Genomic DNA, 18210 nt, shown 5'->3' with positions numbered 1-18210 from the left:
CTGCAGAGAGCCTAGCACGATGCTGGCTGGCAGCGGTGGGCACGGCACCACGGCCCGTTAGCTAAGTGAGCACACACGGGGCGGCGTCTGTGGGGTGGTGAGAGTGGAGAGGGCGGAATAACGCAGCAGACGTGAAGTGATGGGGCAGCAACGAGCCGGAGCGCCCGGACGGGGCCGGGAGCGGGGCCAGCGGAACTGACATGAGTAATGCTAGTGAGCTGGACCAGAAAGGCTTCCGGGAGGAGGCGGCGGGTCTGAGCTGGCCGCACGCTGACCCACCCGGGCATGTTTTCGGAGTCCCGAGGAATTGTTCTCAGAAGGCAAGGCCTCGGAGAGCCCTGGGGTGGAAACGAGAGCCGTGGGTTCTGCGGGGGGAAATCCCCCAGACAGAGCTGCATGCCTTGGCAGCGCTCCAGACCGTGGGGCCGGCGGTTGCCATGCCCGCGGAGTCTGCCCGGCCAGCTGCAGCGCGCAGGCCTCTGCTGGGGATTCTGACCTCATGGAGGGGAGGAAATGACAGTGGCCCCGGCTCCCACCCACCATCGCTCCGTTATAACCTCCCCGGGCACATCTCTCCCGGGATAATTACACCCAAAGTCCCTTTTAGGGCCTTAGGTCCTCTACCTGTGTGGCGATCCCCCCACCGGACACTCCAACGGGGCACAGAGCCAGCGGGGAGAGGCACGGGTGGCCGGGTGGCCGTTGGCGCTCACAATAGCCCTGACTCATGAGCGGCTCACTTCTTCCATGCTCCTTCCCCTCCCGCTGTCTGTGAGTCAACGGCATTTATTTAGCACCTCGGAGGACGGAGACCTGCAGTGGGCAGCTGCCCTGGACAGGGGTGGCTAGGACCCAGGAGAGCAGCCTCCGCTGCCTAGCACCAGCCCCTCGCCAGCCAGCCAGCCAGCCGGGGGCAGCCCCAGGGGTGACTGTGCATTTTGTAGGGAGAAACCACACCTGCCACCTCAGAGCTCTCTCATGCCCTCGGTGAGAGCGAGGGTTGAATTCGAGGAATGCGCCCTGTCTCTGGGCTGCCATGGGAACCACCTCTCCAGGCCTCCATGTTCTCATCTGAGAAATGGGGGTGATACGATCAGCCCCCCCCCCAAAATCTTCCCTGAGACTGCAGATGGGAGCCATGGCCCCCAGGGGATTTGGGAGAGGGTGGTGTTGCCCACAGGTCCACGGTGCCCAGGTGGAGAAGCCACCTCCCCACCCCACCCCCATCATGATTTTGGAAGAGAAAGAGCCGTCCAAGAACCCCTGAGCACCGCTGCCCGGCAAGTCAGAGGGCCTGGTCTGCCCTGCTTTGCAGAGCCTGGCAGTCACCTTTTCACTACGCTGCAGACGGGGAGTGCTCAGACTCGGGCGTACATTGCTAGGCAGAGAGCAAGGTGCCTCTCCTCGTGGGCAGCCAAGGAGGTGGCACTGATGTGGAAATAAACACTGTTGGAAGGGTGCCCTTCGGAGCCGCCACCTCCCGCGATGCCCACTCAGCCTTCTCCTGGGTCCCTTGTCACTGTGTGCCTGGACTCCTAGGTATTAAAATGTCAGCAAAATGCCCTGGCCAGTTTGGCTCAGTGGATAGATAGAGTGCCGGCCTGCAGACTGAAGGATCTCGGGTTCTATTCCGGTCAAGGGCACATGCGCGGGTTGCGCGTTTGATCCCTAAAAGGGGCCATTGCAGGAGGCAGCCGATCCATGATTCTCTCTCATCATGCATGTTTCTATCTCTCCCCCTCTCCCTTCCTTGCTCTGAAATCAAAAAAAGTAATTTTGGAGTGTGTGTGTGTGTGTTTTTTTTTATATATCAGCAAAGACATAAGCACCTGATGGTGGGTGACAGACCAGGCTGAGCTGTGACGCCTAGACTTTCCCGTCATCAAATGTACCGTGTGGGCTAATGAGACCGCTTTTTACTAATTCCTGAGCTGGGAATTAACCCTTCTGGAGATGCCTCTGTGTGTGAAGTCCCTTGTCCTCGGGGCCTTGAGGGCAGCTGAAGTCCTTTCATTCTTTCAACCCCCAGATGCCCCCGCGGCTTTCCCTTTGAAAGAGTAGAATCCGCGGGCCATGCAGGCTGTGCCCTGGAGTAACCGTGACCTGCCGGGCAGGGGGTCCGGTGCTGGCCGGGCCTTGTTCTGCTGCAGGGGGGCTGTCCCCTATCCCCACGATGGATGCCCTTGGGTTTTTAATCCGGAGAACCACTGAGTCAAAACGCAGGAAATGCAACCGTTTATCCAGAGGGCCTGTTTGTAAGCAATTAGCAACACAGAGGAGAGACAGAATCCCAGGAGGCGGCCCACTGAGGCAGCCAAAATCACCGCCGAGGCAAGGGCCCTTCAAAGTTCTCTCACTCGGAAGATGTCTCCACAGAGAGAATCCCGTTGCCCCTCCCTACTTTTACTTTGTGTTGGTTCTTGACATCTCGCGATCCAAGAATCCCCAGGCCTCTGACGTCCTTGCTGGCCATCCACTCACCAGCCCTGCACAGAGACCCTGCCTCTCCCCGCAGCGTGTGGAAGCATTTCCACACTGTCCACCGGGGGTGACTGGGGAGGGGGCAGAGCAGGGGCATCTACAGGGATGTGGCCAGGAAAGGACGCTCCGCAGCAAGCAGACATCTGGAGCATCTGGCTAAGGCATACGCCACAGTCCCAGGAGGGCCCCAGGGGCCACTGTGCCCGGAGGAAGTGCGGGGCTGCCGTGCCTAAGAGATTGTCCCCTGGTCTGCAGCCCCCAAGAGGGCTCAGCATCCTCTCGGGTCAGAAGCCAAGGGTCATTTCCCAAACTCTGGGAATGCCCAATGTCCCCAAAATGGAGGACTCACAAATGGACTCTTTGTCACAAATTACACCTCGTAAACTTCTCTGCAGGACCCTTTGTACTTGGAAATAAATTTAGAAAGATGACATTACACAATCTTGGTTGTTTACTAACAAGGATAAGAGAACGAAGTTACATAACCGCGCATGCGTGTGTGTGCGTGCGTGTGTGTGTGTGTGTGTGTGTGTGTATTATTATTCCCAGCTTTTAAAAAACGTGAACTTTTAGGCGAGGCAGAAAGCGTGGAGGGCTGTTTCCGGCGGGGACTTGGCCAGCCCGATGCACTTCTCCAAACCTGTTATCCCTGTCCAAGGTGCAGACAAAGGGTCCTTTGGGGCCACTTCGCACCCGTTGGCAAGGCCGGCTCAAGGGCAAAATAACCTCCCTCCCTGCACCTCTCCAAGCTCAAGAAGCTCACAAACTTGAGCCTGACTGGGAGGGATGATGGGTGGGAAGGGGAGGCGGTGACAATGCCAACCAACACCCAGCCTCCCCCGGTGCCTGGCACTGAGCTGAAGCCTTGCGTACCCCGGAGGCAGGCTCACAGGAGAAGACGGAGCCTCTCGGGGGTTGAAGGAGGCTCACGCAAGGTCATCGAGCTGGGAAGTGCCAACCCTGGAACCAGACTCACCCCATTTCCACCCCGTCCTGGCCGATTCCAGAATCCACCCTTGGAACCGGGGCATGCTGTTGACACCATGACCTTGGAGGGCAGCTTGTAGAACCACTTCTGCAGGCCATTCGTCAAGCAATTGATTGTCAACTGCACGAGGCCTTTCCCCCATGGAAGGGAGTGAAGAGAGGAAGTGCTGTAGCTGAGGTGCAGGTTCCTGGGTCTGTGCTTACGCAAGGGGCAATCCAGGGCAGCTTCCTAGAGGAGGTGGCGCTGGCGCTTTCCTTGGAGACCTGACAGGATGAGGAGAGGCCGGGGAAGGGAGGCAGTTCTCCCTGGGCAGGGCTGCCAGTGTGGCCCCTGGGAACTAAACTGGGTGTGGCTACCCCTGGAGACCGCAGAGGGCAGAGGATTAAAAAGCTGTCCTGGGGAGCCCCTGCTGTGTGCCAGGCGCCTGCGGTCCTGGGGGGAGCACAGTCAAAGTCACTGTCCCCCTCTCCTCTCCTCCCCTCCCCGCCCCCTCAGGGAGTCAGTAGAGTCATGCAAGGAGTGTAGACTACTGGGCACGAATTCCACCCCCTTCTCTGGCTCTCAAGCCCCCCAATCCTCTTCTGCAAAGTGAGGACCAGGCTGCGGCATTCAGTGAGATAGATGGGCGGTAGGATGGCCTCTGCTGGTGCCTGATGGCAGAATGCTAAGCATTCCACACACGGGAGCTGCGGGTAACAGCAGGGGGATTCCAGAGAGAGTTTTTACCCTGGGGGAGATATGCACGGAGCCAGGGCCTGGGGAGGGCAGAGGGCGGGCCTGCGGAAAGCAGGGGAGGCTCCCCGGAGGAGGCTCCCGAGGAGGTGAGACTGAGTGACGGCAGGAGTCCGCCAGCTGAGCGGAGGGGGAAGAGGCAGAGAGCACACATTCCTGACTTCACTCTCCGGAGAAGCGGCTCTGTCCCGCCAGGCCACCAGGCAGCACAGGCGTGCGACTTTTGGAGACTTTTCATTCAAGGTGGGGGCGCCGGGAGTTCCCTCCCCACTAGGAAACCTTGGACACCTTCTCAAAAAAAAAAAAAGTCCAAGGGGCACTCTCTCCGGATAAAAATAAAAAACTTGGAGGGGCCGCAGGAACGCAATACTTTCTTCCTGTGTTTAAGTTTCTACGGAAAATTTGACCGGCGGCCGCCGCCCCTGCGCGGAGCGGGCGCGGGGCGCTTCTGTCTCCCTTTAGGCGAAGGCGGCCGGGGCGGGGCGGGCGCGGCCGGGCCGGGTGGGCGCACGGGGCGCGGAGCCGCCGGCGCCGGGGGTGGCGGGCGGCGGACGGCGGGCGGAGCGGGAGGCCCGGCCCCCTTGGGGCGAGGAGCGCGCCCGTCGCGAACGCTGCCTGCCGTGTCCGCTTGCAGAGGCCGCCGGGGCCGTGGAGGGGCAGGGCGCGCCGCCCGGCGGTCCCGGCGCACCGGCAGCGGACATGAGGGTCCACGAGAAGTACTCGTCCATCCCGGCCGAGGACCGCAGCGTCCACATCGTCAACATCTGCGCCATCGAGGAGGCCGGCTACCTGCAGTCCGAGGGCACGGTGAGTGCGGGCGCTGCGAGCGGCCGGCCGGCCGGCCAGGGGAGGGCCGCGCACCTGCGCCGCGCCAGCCGGGGGGGCAGCACCCACCGGGAGGCGCGCCGGGCCGCGCGGGGCCCCGGGTGCGCGCGGGACGCCCACCCGTGCACGTGGGGCGTGGCTGCCGGCGCCCGGAGCCTGCGATCTGGGGACCCGGAGCGGGGAGACCCCGCCGCCGCCGCCGCCCCCGCCCGCTCAGCGCGGCGCCCCTCGCTCCGCCCGGCTCTGCGGCTCTTTGGCCCCCGAGTGCGGAGTCGCTTTTGCCCCAAACTGGGGCCCCGGGTGGGACTTTTCCTTCCTGTTGGTGCTGGTTGGGGGAGCCAGGGTGGGGGTGGGGGAGTCACCTCGCCGGAGGAGGAGGAGGAGGAGGAGGAGGAGGAGGAGGAGGAGGAGGAGGAGGAGGAGGAGGAGGAGGAGGAGGGAGGGGGGGGCAGCCTCCGGCCCCGCAGCCCCGCGGCTCTGGCGGCGGCAGCTGAGCCCCTTTGGCCTTCGCCCCGCCAGCGGCTCCCTCACCTGCCCGGGTGCGCCGAGTTCCCAGGGCGCGCGGCCGGGACGGGAACTCCCCGTGCCCCAGGCAGCGGGCGGGCGGACTCCAGTCTTTGGGGTTTCTCTCCACCCTGTTCGCACCCTGCACCCGCGCCCAATGCTGTGGTAGCCCCCAGGCATGGGCTAGCGCTGAGCCGGCCACGTGGTTGGGGACCTCTGTGGGGTCCCCGCCGCCCCCTCTGCCCTCTCCAGTCCAGACCGGGCAGTCACAGGGATCCCCGGAGGACAGAGTCTGCCCGTGAGGGGTTTGGCTTGGGTTAGAACAAAGTTTGCCTAAGGAGGGAAGTCTGACATGGATGCCCTCAGCCCGGGAGCCCTGGGGCTTCGGGCTGCTCACTCTGCACGGAGCAGACTCCCCTCCCGCCCAAGGGCCCGGCTCCTCCCCAGGAGATGCCAACAGCCCCAGACCAGTGGCTTTGCCCTGACCAAGCTGAGGGTCGCCCTGGCCTGCCTCTACCCTCAGGTCTGGAGACAGGCATCAGGGAGGCGCCTGCCATGTGGGGCCCCTGCGGGGCAGAGACTGGGAGGCCTTGCAGCCCCTGGGGTCCCCACTGAGCTCCCGACAGTCCTTTCAAGGCTCCTCTGCCGCTGGGCTTGCGCAGAGGAGCAGGCAGGCAGCCCTGGGAAGAGTGTGGATGGAGAGGGGTCTGCCTGTGGTAACGCCATTGGCCTTGAGAGCGTCAGGGTCATCATTTCAGCAAACGCTGGGTGCCTGCTGGGTGCCAAGCCGTGCTGGGTCCCGGGCACCCCCCTAGGGAAGCCTCGCCTGCCTGGGGCTTGAGGAGCGGTGACGGAATGTTACCCAGGACAGTGGCAAGGGACACGTCCTTAGCACTGGGCCAGGCGCTGCCTAGCAGCTCCCTTAACGCTCACAGCAACCATATGGGGTGGGTGCTGTTGCTGCAGATGGGGAAACCGAGGCCAAGAGGGATGTGATGAGCTGTTCCCAGTCACCCAGCAGCTCGGGGGAGAGAGCTAGGAAGGGCCAAGACAGAAAAGCAGGTGGTCTGAGGAATGGGCATTCTGGAGAAGGGGCTCCTTATACCTATAAGGGGGAGGAGGGATAGAGGAGGGGATAAGGGAGGTGTCAGACAGAGAGCTAAGAAGACCCAGAGGTGGGAATGCAGGACACCAGTTAGGGGCCATGAGGTAATGGTGGCATTTGAGGACATGGAGATACACGGACAGTCCAGGAGTAGACCCGATTAAATTTGAAATAAGAAATGGAGCCCTTAACCTCCGATGGCCCCTGGCTCTGGAGTCTTACTTCAGAGAGTGCTCCCTCCCCGCCCCCCCCTCCTCGGTTATCTGGATCCAGAAGCTGTCTCTCTCAAATCTTAGTGAGGGGCACAAAGTCTGCAGAGAGGCAGCCGGCCCTTCCTTCGAGGTCTTCATAGTCTGGAGACCCGCAGACAAGCCCAACTGAGACTCCTGGCTCTTACTTTGCAGGGTGTTGAGGCCTAGGGCTGTGAGTCGGGCACTGGCTGTAGAAATGGAGGCCGCAGAAGGGCTGGAGGCCGCAGCTCTGGGAGCTGGGGGCCTGTCTAGGAGCCGGGGGGGCAGCATGGTGGGAGAATCCGTAGGACCGTGGTCGGCAAACTGCGGCTCGAGAGCCAGATGTGACTCTTCGGCGCCTTGAGTGTGTCTCTTCCACAAAGTGGCGGTAAAAGAAGTTAAAGTTTAAAACGTTTGGCTCTCAAAAGAAATGTCGATCGTTGTCCTGTTGCTATTTGGCTCTGTTGACTAATGAGTTGCCGACCACTGCCCCAGGGTATCCTTGGCACAGCTGAAGCGAATCGTTGTCGCTCAGTGGTTATCTTGAGTCACCCAGTGGCAGCGGCTCCGTGCATGCAAAGGGCAGAGGGCGTGGGCTGCTATTCGGTTCCCTGACGGGCCCCCCACACGTGCGGTGCGGCCGTAATTTCCATCAGCACAAGCCGGTCCCGTGCAGACTGCCGTTCCCCGCCCAGGACGGGGTGCCTCCCCTCTCTCGCTCCCAGACCCAAAGGTGACAGTCACTCCGTGGTGTCTGTGCAGAGAGATGTAAGGAATGGCTCAAAAGCTAGAGGCCGCGCTGGGTGCTGTTGATTTCCTGAGCTGTTCTCTGTGTTCCCCTGTGAGCGTTCCCGGGTCCTTCCCTCACGCCGGTGGCTGTCAGTGGCCCCATCTGTGTGCCCAACAAGCCCAGACACCCCAGAGGCACCTGACGCTGGCACCTGCCTGCCCGAGAGACCTGCACTGCGCTTCCCTGCTTATCTGCCGTCGGAGGCGATCTGTTCAGAGATTACACAATTTGCCTGATCAGCAGACGTGGATGTAGCGTGCTGGTGATTCAGGTTTTTTTTTTTTTAATTTTGGAATACAATGAAGTTTCAGAGGGATGGTCCCCTTGGATCTAAAATTGAAAACCAAAAGAAATTTGGCAGGTCAATGATTTTCCCGTTGGAAAAAAAAAGTGAATGTGGGAGATTCCCCTGGAATGGTCACTGAGACTGTGGCTGTTTCACTTGAATGTGGAATTCGGCTCCTGAGCGCCGACTCCAGGTCCGAAGCCAAATAAATGGGCCCCAGGAGCGTCCCAGGTGTGGACACGGGGCTGCAGTCCCCTCTTCTGCCCGTTCCTCGGGGTTTGGGGAGGGAGTTTGAAGAGGCAGGTGTGGCCCAGGTGTGACTTCCTTCTCCCTGTTTGTGGAGTCGGGACAGGGCCTTTGTCCCCTGACATCTTCCCGTGGACCCTCAGGGAACCATTTCTCTTCCATCTTCCTTGGGGAAGCTCCTTCCAGGAGCGCTTACCCCCCCCTCCCCCTCCCCCCCCCTCCAATATCCCAGGGGTTGATCTTCAAAATACTTTTAAACCTCCCACCCATCACACTTGGCCCTAACAAGAATCCTGCGATCTCTGTCGAGATGCTGTGTCCCCATCTCTCCGATGAGAACACAGGCCCAGTGCCGAGGCGTCTCATGGATGAGTTGGGTCTCAGCTTCTGTCTCCTTCATCCTGGGCCCCCCACCAGTAATGGTGTGCCAAACCCAAGCCTCTGTCATTCGTTCCTGCACGCATGCTCGTTCCATACCACCCGTTCACCCACGTATCCCTGTGGGATCGCCCCTTCCTTACGGATAAGAACGTCCCGGGGCCCCTGAAATGGGAGGCCGTGCATACAATATACACACATCCTCCCGCTGCAAGTTCAGTCTGCCTTTCTGTCCCGTCCTACCCACCAGAGCACCCACTCCACTGCTCCGTGGAAGGGCCCCGTAGTTGCATGGCCACCGTGTCAGCTTCTGTGGCTATTGCAGTGTGGCCACCTCCCCAGCTCAGAGTTGCTCTCCAGACCCTGGGGGTCTCCCAGCCCACGTTGAGTGCAGCAGAAAAAGAGCCCACGCTCTCTGCTGAAAGCTGGCTACCCCCTCACCCCTCATTCAGGTAGGATCGTCCCATTTTATAACCTTAAGCCAAGACACAAACAGACAAAGCAATTGCCCAGAGGCACACATCAGCGACAGGGCCAGGTCTGGGGGCGGGATCCGGGACTCTCACACCAGGGCGTGGTGCTGCCTCCTGCATGTCCGGGCGGTGCATCCAGCTCTCTTTTATCACTTTTTTAAAATCCAGATTTGGCATTGCCACCATCTTCCTCGGGTGGTCCACTTTGACCATGAGATTGTTTTCCCCGGTCCTCTCCTAGTTCTTGGTGCTGTGTCCACTTCCCAATTAGAGCAAACTTCCGTTGTAGATCCTGGGTGGATATATATATAGACACATTTAATCCTTGCTACGACCCTTTGAGGGCAGTCGCATCAGACGAGAGAGGACTTGTTACCCCCCCAGCCCTCCTTTTACAAAGAAGGACCCAGAGGACAGAGAGGTGAGGCCATGGGCCCGGGATGAGGCAGTGGTAGGGGCAGAGCTGGCCTCTGCCCTCAGGCGGGAGGGCACCCGCTGGATCCGGCCTCTGTGCTGCCACTCCCCAGGTGGTTCGCGATGTGCGGGGATGTTTCTGTGCTCCCCAGACCGTCAGGCCTCATGGGTCCTCCATCAGGCCTCAGAGGACAGAGTTGTCCAGTGTTGAACCTGGGGAGTTGTCCATACGTTTATGTCCCTGCTCTCTGGCTTGATGGGTCCCTCTGAATTTCTTTCCCACTCTCTCAGGGTTCGTGTGTCCACTTTGATGAGTAGTAGCAGTAATTCCAGCCAGCCAGGGGCCCACAGAAGGTGCCAAGCCCACCCTGTGGGTAGCAGGTCATGAATGGGGGTGCATTGGGGCAGTTCCTGGCCAGGCCTCAGGGATCCTGCCACCCTCTTTAGAGGCCCCTGTGCATTAAGAGCCCCTAAGTGGAAGGCCCCAAGGCAGTCCCGGCACATGAGACCTGCACAGGCTGGAGTGGTCAGGGACCCCCAGAGCGTGGAGGACAGGGATTCGTCCCATGCCCTGGAAGCTGGGTAGAATTACGAAGCATGGAGGAGGAGAGGGTGTGCAGGTAGGGAGCACAGCAGGTGAAAGGAGATGAGGATGTCCTGACTCCAGTGTACGCCCCGGGAGGGGGGTGGGGTGGAGGGCAGGGGCCCAGGAAGCTGGGGATGGTGGTGTGGGCAGGACACGAGGATGGACAGCCAAGCCTGGCTCAGCTCTGAAGAGGGAAGTTCATAGAGATAAGCACCTTGTTGCAAGTGCTGGGCGTCTGGCGTGCCCAGGATGCAGGCAGCAGGCAGGCTGTCCACTGTGGTCTGACCTCGTCCCAAGCTCTTGCCCTGCCTGGCAGCAGTTCATTCCCTGAGCGCCGGCCGGTGGCTTCCCGATCAGCCCTCGGGTCTGGCTTTTCTGTCCACTCCGCCGGGAGAAGAGGCACTGCGTTCCCCGCCAGCTCACTATGACTCTGCACTCCTCTGGCATTCCTGAGATCATTGAGGAGGATGAGCCTCCGCCAATGGCACCAGGATAGAAGCAGGGGGGGGGGGGGGGGGGGGTGTGACAGGACGCCCCCCAGCGCCCGTCCTGGGAATCGGATGGAGCGTGGGCCCAGCCCAGGTGTTCTGTAACTCAGATAACCCTAATGGCCCCCAGGGGACCGCTCACATTATCCTCCCGTTTTACAGAGTCGGACACTGAGGCCCAGCGCGGGTAGGTGGAGAAGCCCACGCCCAGACTGAGAGCCAGGTCTGGCCGACTGCAGGGCCTGGTGCTCGGCCACTGGCCCTCACGGCCCGGCCCCTCTCTCCCTCCACGCTGAAAAAGAGCGGCACCTCTAGTCCCCGCTCCTATGGAGGGATGGAGCCCCCTGGGTGTGCACACGGGGTTCAAGGCTGGGCAGGGACCTCAGGAGCCCTCCCAGTCCCTGGCCTCTGCCCTGCCTGTGAGCCTGTGAGAGGAGCACTTTTTGGTCACCTTTGGCAAACCATCTGGTCCCTCTGGGCCAGCCTGCTCGGACTCCCGGAACCAGGAGCCATCCGAGGGCCGAGGGCCTGCTTGGCATCTTCACAGGGGCTACGTCCACCGGTTGCGGTGGTTGTTGGGTGGCTGATGGACGGAGGGAGCGGGTGGACGGTGTGGTTCGGTTTGAAGCGCGCTCCCTCCGAGGGCCCACCCGCGACAGCCCGGCCGTGAGTGGGGTTCCCTCCGCTTCCTCTGCAGCTGCTGAACTCGCTGTCCGTGGACCCTGACGCCAACTGCAAGTACGGCCTGTACTTCCGCGATGGCAAGCGCAAGGTGGACTACGTCCTGGTGTACCATCACAAGCGCGGCTCGGGCAGCAAGACGCTGGCCCGGAGGGTCCTGCAGAACGACGCCGCGGTGGGCGGCCGCCAGGGCCAGCCCCTGCCCGGGAAGGGCAGCCCGGGGGGCAAGCGCGACCTGGAGAGCCCCATGGACTTCTACGAGGACGACAAGCGGTTCCGCAGGGAGGAGTACGAGGGGAACCTCCTGGAGGCGGGGCTGGAGCTGGAGCGCGACGAGGAGGTACCTGTTCCTCTTCTTATTGGCCTGTTGGGCAGACAGGGTGGAGCGGGGGCAGGAGGGGTGGGGGATCGGTGGGTGGGGCTGTGCAGTTCTTTCTTCTGAAGGCGGAGGGGACGTGTCTGTCCTCTTAGCTTTATTTTTTAATTTTTTTAAAATTTTCTTTATTGATTAAGGTATCACCTAGTTGTCCTCAACCCCCCCATTCCAATCCCCTACCCCACCCCACTCATGCCCCCACCCCCCTATTGTCCTTGACCACTGGTTAGGCTCATATGTATGCACACAAGTCCTTTGGTGGATCTCTCCCTTTTATCCCCACCCTCCCTCTGAGGTCCAACCGTCTGACCCATGGCTCTTATCGCTGGGTCTGTTCTTGTCCATCCGTCTATGGTGTTCACCATTTCCCCCAGAGGAGTGAGATCATGTCCTACTGGAAACATACTTATACGAATCGAACATGAGACAAGCAATCATGGTTATGCTGTCCTCTTAGCTTTAAGCCCGTGCTTAGGGAAGGCGGATGGGAATGCCTCTCTGGTTAAGGTTGGGTAGAAATGGCTTCCAGTGGCTTCGGGGAGTCCCAACCACCCCCTCCAGGCCACGTCTGCTCTGGGGGAGGCCTGACGTTCCAGCCATGGCCTTTGGGTGGAGGCCTTTCCTGCTCTTGTCAGTTCCTTCCCTGGAAGATGTGCCCCGGTGGAGGGCCAGAGGGTGGCGCTCTCCCGGGAGTCTTCCTGGTGGTTGGCCATGGCCCTCCTCAGAGGCTCAGCTTCTCCAAGTTGGGAGGTCCGCCTGACTGAGCCCCTGGCGCTCTGAAATCCCGCAACTCTGACACTTTCCTGGAGCCCCGCTCCCCGGCAAGGCCTGCGAGAGAACCGTTCTCAGAAAACGATTCGGGGGAGAGCGAACAGGGAGCTCACCTGGCAAGCAGGGCTGCCCTGGCGGCGAGAGGCACAGCAGTGTGTGTGGGGAGAGGGCCCTTAGCAGCCCTGGGTTTGCCCGTGCTCCCCCGTCGACCCCTTAACCGCCCTGAGCACGGGGCCTGCCCTCCGTGAACACGGGGCCGCCGGCCCCTGGCCCGAAGCGCCGTCACTGCCAGGGGTAACGGAGAATCGGCAGAATGGGCACAGCACACTGCCAACAGAACCAGTCGTGCCTGAGCCGGTTCACTGAGGACGCTGACAGCCACCTGTGAGCGTTCACGATCAAAGCTGGTATCGATTTGCTAGTCCATCGATGAGAACCATGATCAACAGCGGATGCTTTGGGTCCAGGGATAAGCAAGCTTTTGGGATTCGGTTGGGGAGCCCGTGGTGTGAGGTCTGTTCCCACTGACCTCTTTCCGCCCTGACCAGGCGTGGGTTTGTGTGTTTGGCAGGGAGCACCCCTCTGGGTCATGTTCACCTTCGGAGGTGGGGCTGCCTGCGGGTGTGCGTGGCTCCCGCTGCGGGGATGTTGGAGTCGCGAGGGCATGTGAGGGGCCTCAGAGTGCTTTGGTGACACAAGATTTGGTCCTGACGGTGGCTGTGACCTTGGGCAGCAGCTGCAGACAGGTGTGCGCTGGCCCTTCCGAGTTTCGTGGCTCACTTTGCCTTAGGCCTGAGCTGGGGCCGCTCAAAGAGAGCTGTCATTTTTTGATGACTTTTTGCGTTGTTCTGCCTGGCCAGCCCCACAGCCATGGGTGGAGACAATACTGCTACTATGCAGAGCCGACTTCCACATGTCGCTTTCTAACGGGAGGAACGAACGCCCCTCCCGCCGGAGCGGGCGGGCAGAGCCGGGATCCTGGGCTCAGTGTGGGGTGTGCCAGTCGGTAGAGTGTACCCAGGGGGTTGCTGTCGCTGCCCTTCTCTCCTCACTACAGCTGTGAAATCTCACGCTTGAAAGGGCCCATGAGGTCTGGTGATTCACGCTGACCCTGGCCCGCTCCCAGACCCTCTCCCTGTCCTCTGTTCCACGGCGCAGGCCTCAGTTTCCCCATGGGCCACATGGAGATACGCCTAGTGTTTATATCACCGGGCTGTCTGTCGTGAGCAAAGTGCACAGTGCTTAACTCCAAGTCTGGCACGTGACAAATTCGTACTGAGCGCTAATAATGCTTCATCACTGTTCCTGGGAAGAGGGAACAGCAGTGCCTGCGAAGGAGGAGAGAAAAGAGCCGTGTCTTTTCCAATAACTTTGTGACAAGCCAACCTAAAGACTGTCACCAATAAAAGATCTAGTTTCCCCAATAAGGAGCCCCAAAATGCCATTGATAATTTGGCTCTGTGGCCCAAAGCGGCCTTTCGGCCACCCATCGGGCCATTTTATTTTATTTTTAAAATTTCTTTATTGATTATGGTATCACATAATTGTCCTCATCTCCCCCCATTCCCATCCCAAACCCCTCCCCAAATATGCCCCCACCCCCCTGTTGTCCATGACCGACCACTGGTTAGGCTTCTATGCATGCATACAAGTCCTTTTGGTTGATCTCTCCCCCTTTCCCCCCACCCTCCCCTACCATCGGGCCATTTTAACATGAAAATGCGGTGGAGGTATAGAGACGGTTGGAGTTTCCCAAGCAGCTGACGCTGAGTGCGGACCGTCTCCTGGTGGAGTCTCTCCACGGCGAACTAGGGCCGCTGTCACCTGCAGCTCCCACCCGAGACCGCCAGGCCCAAGGTGGCTGGGGAAAGCCCCCATCTGGTGCCCTTGCCAGCTCTCCCGAGACAGGTGGGACCAGGATCTATTCAAAGGCCGCTGGGGCTCAGGCAGCCTATGAGGTGTGTGCGCGCCCCTGCCAGGGCGATTAGCAGGCAGCCGCTGTAGTCTGTTTCTGGGGCGAGAGACTCGGGAACCAGTCCCCCTGTGCGCTCCGAGGACAAGGGCTGGGAGGCTCTGTAGTTTGGGGAACACCAGAGCCTCTGAAAGACCCGGATGTGCAGTCGTACCCAATGTGAAGCACAATTTGGTGCTTTTGTGCACTTTTGGGGGGCGGGGCGGGGCAGGGAGTCCATGGAACCCATTGGATCCTCAACTACTCAGCAACACCCCAAGAGAAGGGACCGTTGCATGGAGCAGGTTTCTCTCCCTAGGCGCTGCTGGCGGCTCATATTGAGCAGCATCTCTGCCGGTAGCACCCCCAAGTCACTCAGCCCCAAAAAGACATTCAAACCCGTAAAAAAATTTTGTGAGTTTATTTGAGCCAAACTGTCGACATATACTGGGAAGCAGAACCTCAAGGAAGTGAGATGATGCTCTGGAGAATGGCGGTTACATCTGTATTTATACATGGCCAGGAGAGACATAGGTGGGTTACATGGAATCCGTTGGTGATGGACTAGAGAGGCGAGAGGTGGTGGTGGGGACCCCTTGGAATTGGATCAAAAGTAAAACGATAAGCACATACGTAGGTGGGGGCAGGAACAAGTAACATAACAATGAAGGAATTTGTGGTCTCTGTCCCGGTGCCCAGGGTGTGTTATTATAGATGCAAAAAGACAAATAGGCTCTGGTAAGGTAAAGGTTGACCTTGTCAGGGAAGATACCGGCCTAGGACGTGACTACCCACCATCACCGCTGTTAGTGAAAGTTTCATTTCAGACCATCCCTTGTGGTGACTTTAGGTCTCTGAGTTTGCAAGACCGGCCAGGCAGGCCTCCCCTGAGCTTGTCAGGTCAGCATGTGGCCCCTTTCCTCCCCAAAAGGCTCGGGGACGGTGGGGACAAGAAACGGGACAGAGAAAAAGGCCTCCTGGGTGCGACGGCAGCCCCCCTGAGCCCAGTCTCCCCTGGCCGTGTCCAGGTGGTCCCGTGGAGGTCACGTGACCTGCCTTTGCTCCCTGAGGGGCCAGCGGGCATGCTGTGCTGTGCGGCTCCTGAGCGGGTGGGCTGTGAGCCCTGCGTGGACAGGACCCCTCCGTACTTGCCTTTTCCGTGAGTCGGGGGCGGGGGGAGGGGGTTGAGGTAAAGACATCCTTGAGGACGCAGAAGACCCGCCTGGCTCGGGGCAAAGTGAGGGCCGGTTCTTAGGGACACAAAATGGTTATTCTCCTGGGGCCGCCATAACAAACTGGGGGGGGGGGGGGGGGTTCAAAACAATGCAAATTTATTCTCTCCCAGTTCAGGAGGCCAGGGGTCTGTGGTCGAGGTGTGGGAAAGGCCCCATTCCCTCCCAAGGCCCCAGGGGAAGCTCCTCCCTCCCTCTTCCAGCTCCTGGGGCTCCAGGCCTCCCTCGGCGGTGGCTGCCACACTTCAGTCTCTGCCCCTGTCTTCATACGGCCTCTGTGCGGCCTTCTTGTAAGGTCACTGGCCCTGGCGTTGAGGGCCCACCCTAACCCAGGGTGGCTTCCTCTTGACTGGGTTGCATCTGCAGAGACCCTCCTTCCAAAAGGATCCCATTCAGTCACAGACATGGGGGGTTAGGACACATTCACCAGCACAGCAGCTGAGACCGTGCCCTGGAGTAGCGGCCCCAGGAGCGGGTGGCTCACACAGAGGTACGAGCAGTGAGTGCGCGAGGGAGGTGCGGTCCTGGTTGGGGGCAGAGCAGGGCAGGTGGTCTGGGATCGGTCCAGCCGTGGGGTCGGGGCCCAGCATATGCACAGAAACCCCCCGTGGTCCTGTCAGAATTCGGCTCTGGGGCAGCAGGTGTGAGGTGGGAACGGGACTGAGTTTCCAACCAGCCCCCAGGGCGTGGGGAGGCAGCTGTGCCGACCACACTGGGAGGCACGAGGGGCGTGCAGGCCTTCTCCTCCGCGTGCCGGCAGAGGCACCCGCAGAGAAGGGCCCCAGAGTCCACGGCCCCGATCCCATGTGGGCACCCCGAGGTCAGAGCCCCCAGCACCCGTGATAGGAAACGACGGGAAGGAAAAGCGTCGGGGGAGGCAGGAGGCCCCGCCTGCCTTCTGAGGGAGCGCGCCCTCTATCCCTCCCTCCGCCAGCAGAGGGGTCGGCATCCAGGATCCCATTCAGTGGACGAGAGCCGTTGGTGGCCAGCTGATGAGTTCCATCAGCATCTCTCCAGTCCGGCCTCAGAGCCTGCCGGACGTGATTTATGTCCGCGGTCATCGCCGGGAAGGCCACACACTATTATCCGCCGTGTGTGTGTGCCGGGCCCCGAGGCCCGCACTGCCCGGACGCTGAACCTGACCTCGAGTCTGGCAGCGCCACGAGGGCCGCGGACCTCAGAGCCCCGGGAAGTCCGTCCGCCCTCACACTGCCGTCCGGGGATCAGCCGTGCGCCGGGCTGTCTGGCCCGAGTTCCTCCCGGGGAGCCCGTGGGGTCCCTCAGCGGCAGCTGTGTCCCATCCTCCTTACTGGGCATGCTCCTTCGGAGAAACAAGTGAGGGAAAATGGAGGCAGCTTCCAGGCCAAGCTTCGGGCGCAGGATGCATCGTGGCTGGCAAAGATGTGGGCTCAGACCACCCCGGCCACTTCCTGGCTGATGGTCCTTCCCCTCCGGGACCTCAGTTTTCCAATCTGTGAAGTGGAGATGATGGTACTTCCTTCCTCAGGGAGTGGACTGAGAGAGTGAACACTCCTCGCCCCCACCCCGGGCACAGGTGCCCTGCTCATGGTCACAGGGGGCTTCAGCTCCTGCCTTTCTTTCCGCCTGTCGGGAACCAGAAGGCAGATGTTGGCGGAAGGGTCTCCCTGCGGATGGAGACACCGCCAGCTGGCAGGGCAGGGGCAGGTTGGTCTGCCATGGTCATGGCCACAGGAAGGGGCCATGTTTCCTGCGTTCCCAGCTGAAGCCTGGAGGGCATGGGCAGGTGTCCCAGGTGGTTCTGGGGCTTGGCTGACCATGATGACCAGCTGGGCCCTCAGCATAGGCGGGAGTGAGGGCAGCCCCTCCTCGAGGCTCCTCCTCGGCCCCCGTGGCATTAGGGGTGGAGGGGGGGTGTTTTCAACTTTGAGGAGCTTGAGGTCTAATCCCAGCATCTCGATACCTAAGAACAAATGAGTGGCACACCTGTTGGGGGGACTTGTCCATTTGGAAGCAAACCCTAACCCGCCCGTGGGAGCTCCCTAACCCCTCCGTGAGGAGGTGGCCCGGGAACTGACCCCTTTACAGACGGAAAGGAAGGATCGGAGGCTCTGAGAGGTGGAACCACAGAAACTGAGCCCACAGGGCCTGCGTCCCAGATTGCTCGTCCTGTCCTGACGCAGTCATTTCTCATTCATACTTCCACCCCTATGCCTTCATTTCTCTGGCACTGAAGATTTTATGTCTTTTGAGTCTCCTGCTGAGGCGTTTACTCTCCCCCCTGAGTTCCTTTGGCCTATCTCTTCAAACGTATTCTGGACGTTCTTTTTAACGCCGCGTCTTTAAAAGCCCTCAGAGATGGTTGCACAGCCCCGCCCAGGTCCCAGACGGGTTGTGGTGAAATCTGTGCCATTCTGGCTGCCGCTCCAACATCCTCATGGGTCTCAGGCCCTGGAGTACCAGAGTCAGCTCTTTCTGGCTCGTTGGGAACCTGCCAGCCGGTTGCTAACCCTTTGGTAGCTTGCAGTAGGCCCGTGGCTGACAAACTGCGGCTCGAGAGCCACATGCGGCTCTTTGGCCCCTTGAGTGTGGCTCTTCCACAAAACACCACGGCCTGGGCAAGTCTATTTTGAAGAAGTGGCATTAGAAGAAGTTTAAATTTAAAAAAAAAAATGTGGCTCTCAAAGGAAATTT

The 18210-nt window shown here is 60.4% G+C and overlaps 2 protein-coding genes across 2 annotated transcripts in view; one reads left to right on the top strand and one right to left on the bottom strand.

Annotated features, from left to right (window-relative positions):
• Positions 1-18210, bottom strand: part of LOC311627872 (uncharacterized protein) — a 389410-nt gene that overhangs the window by 132484 nt on the left and 238716 nt on the right. The window lies entirely within an intron of this gene.
• Positions 1-18210, top strand: part of ANO1 (anoctamin 1) — a 122790-nt gene that overhangs the window by 48354 nt on the left and 56226 nt on the right. Inside the window, exons 2-3 of the mRNA XM_084894610.1 lie at positions 4836-5008; positions 11224-11547. Coding sequence (XP_084750736.1) covers positions 4836-5008; positions 11224-11547 — 497 coding nt within the window. The remainder of the gene's footprint in view (positions 1-4835; positions 5009-11223; positions 11548-18210) is intronic.

The sequence above is a fragment of the Pipistrellus hanaki genome (assembly GCF_964339955.1).
Source record: "Pipistrellus hanaki genome assembly, chromosome: 9".
In the NCBI taxonomy this organism is placed as follows: domain Eukaryota; kingdom Metazoa; phylum Chordata; class Mammalia; order Chiroptera; family Vespertilionidae; genus Pipistrellus; species Pipistrellus hanaki.
This window is presented reverse-complemented; position numbering and strand designations above follow the sequence as displayed.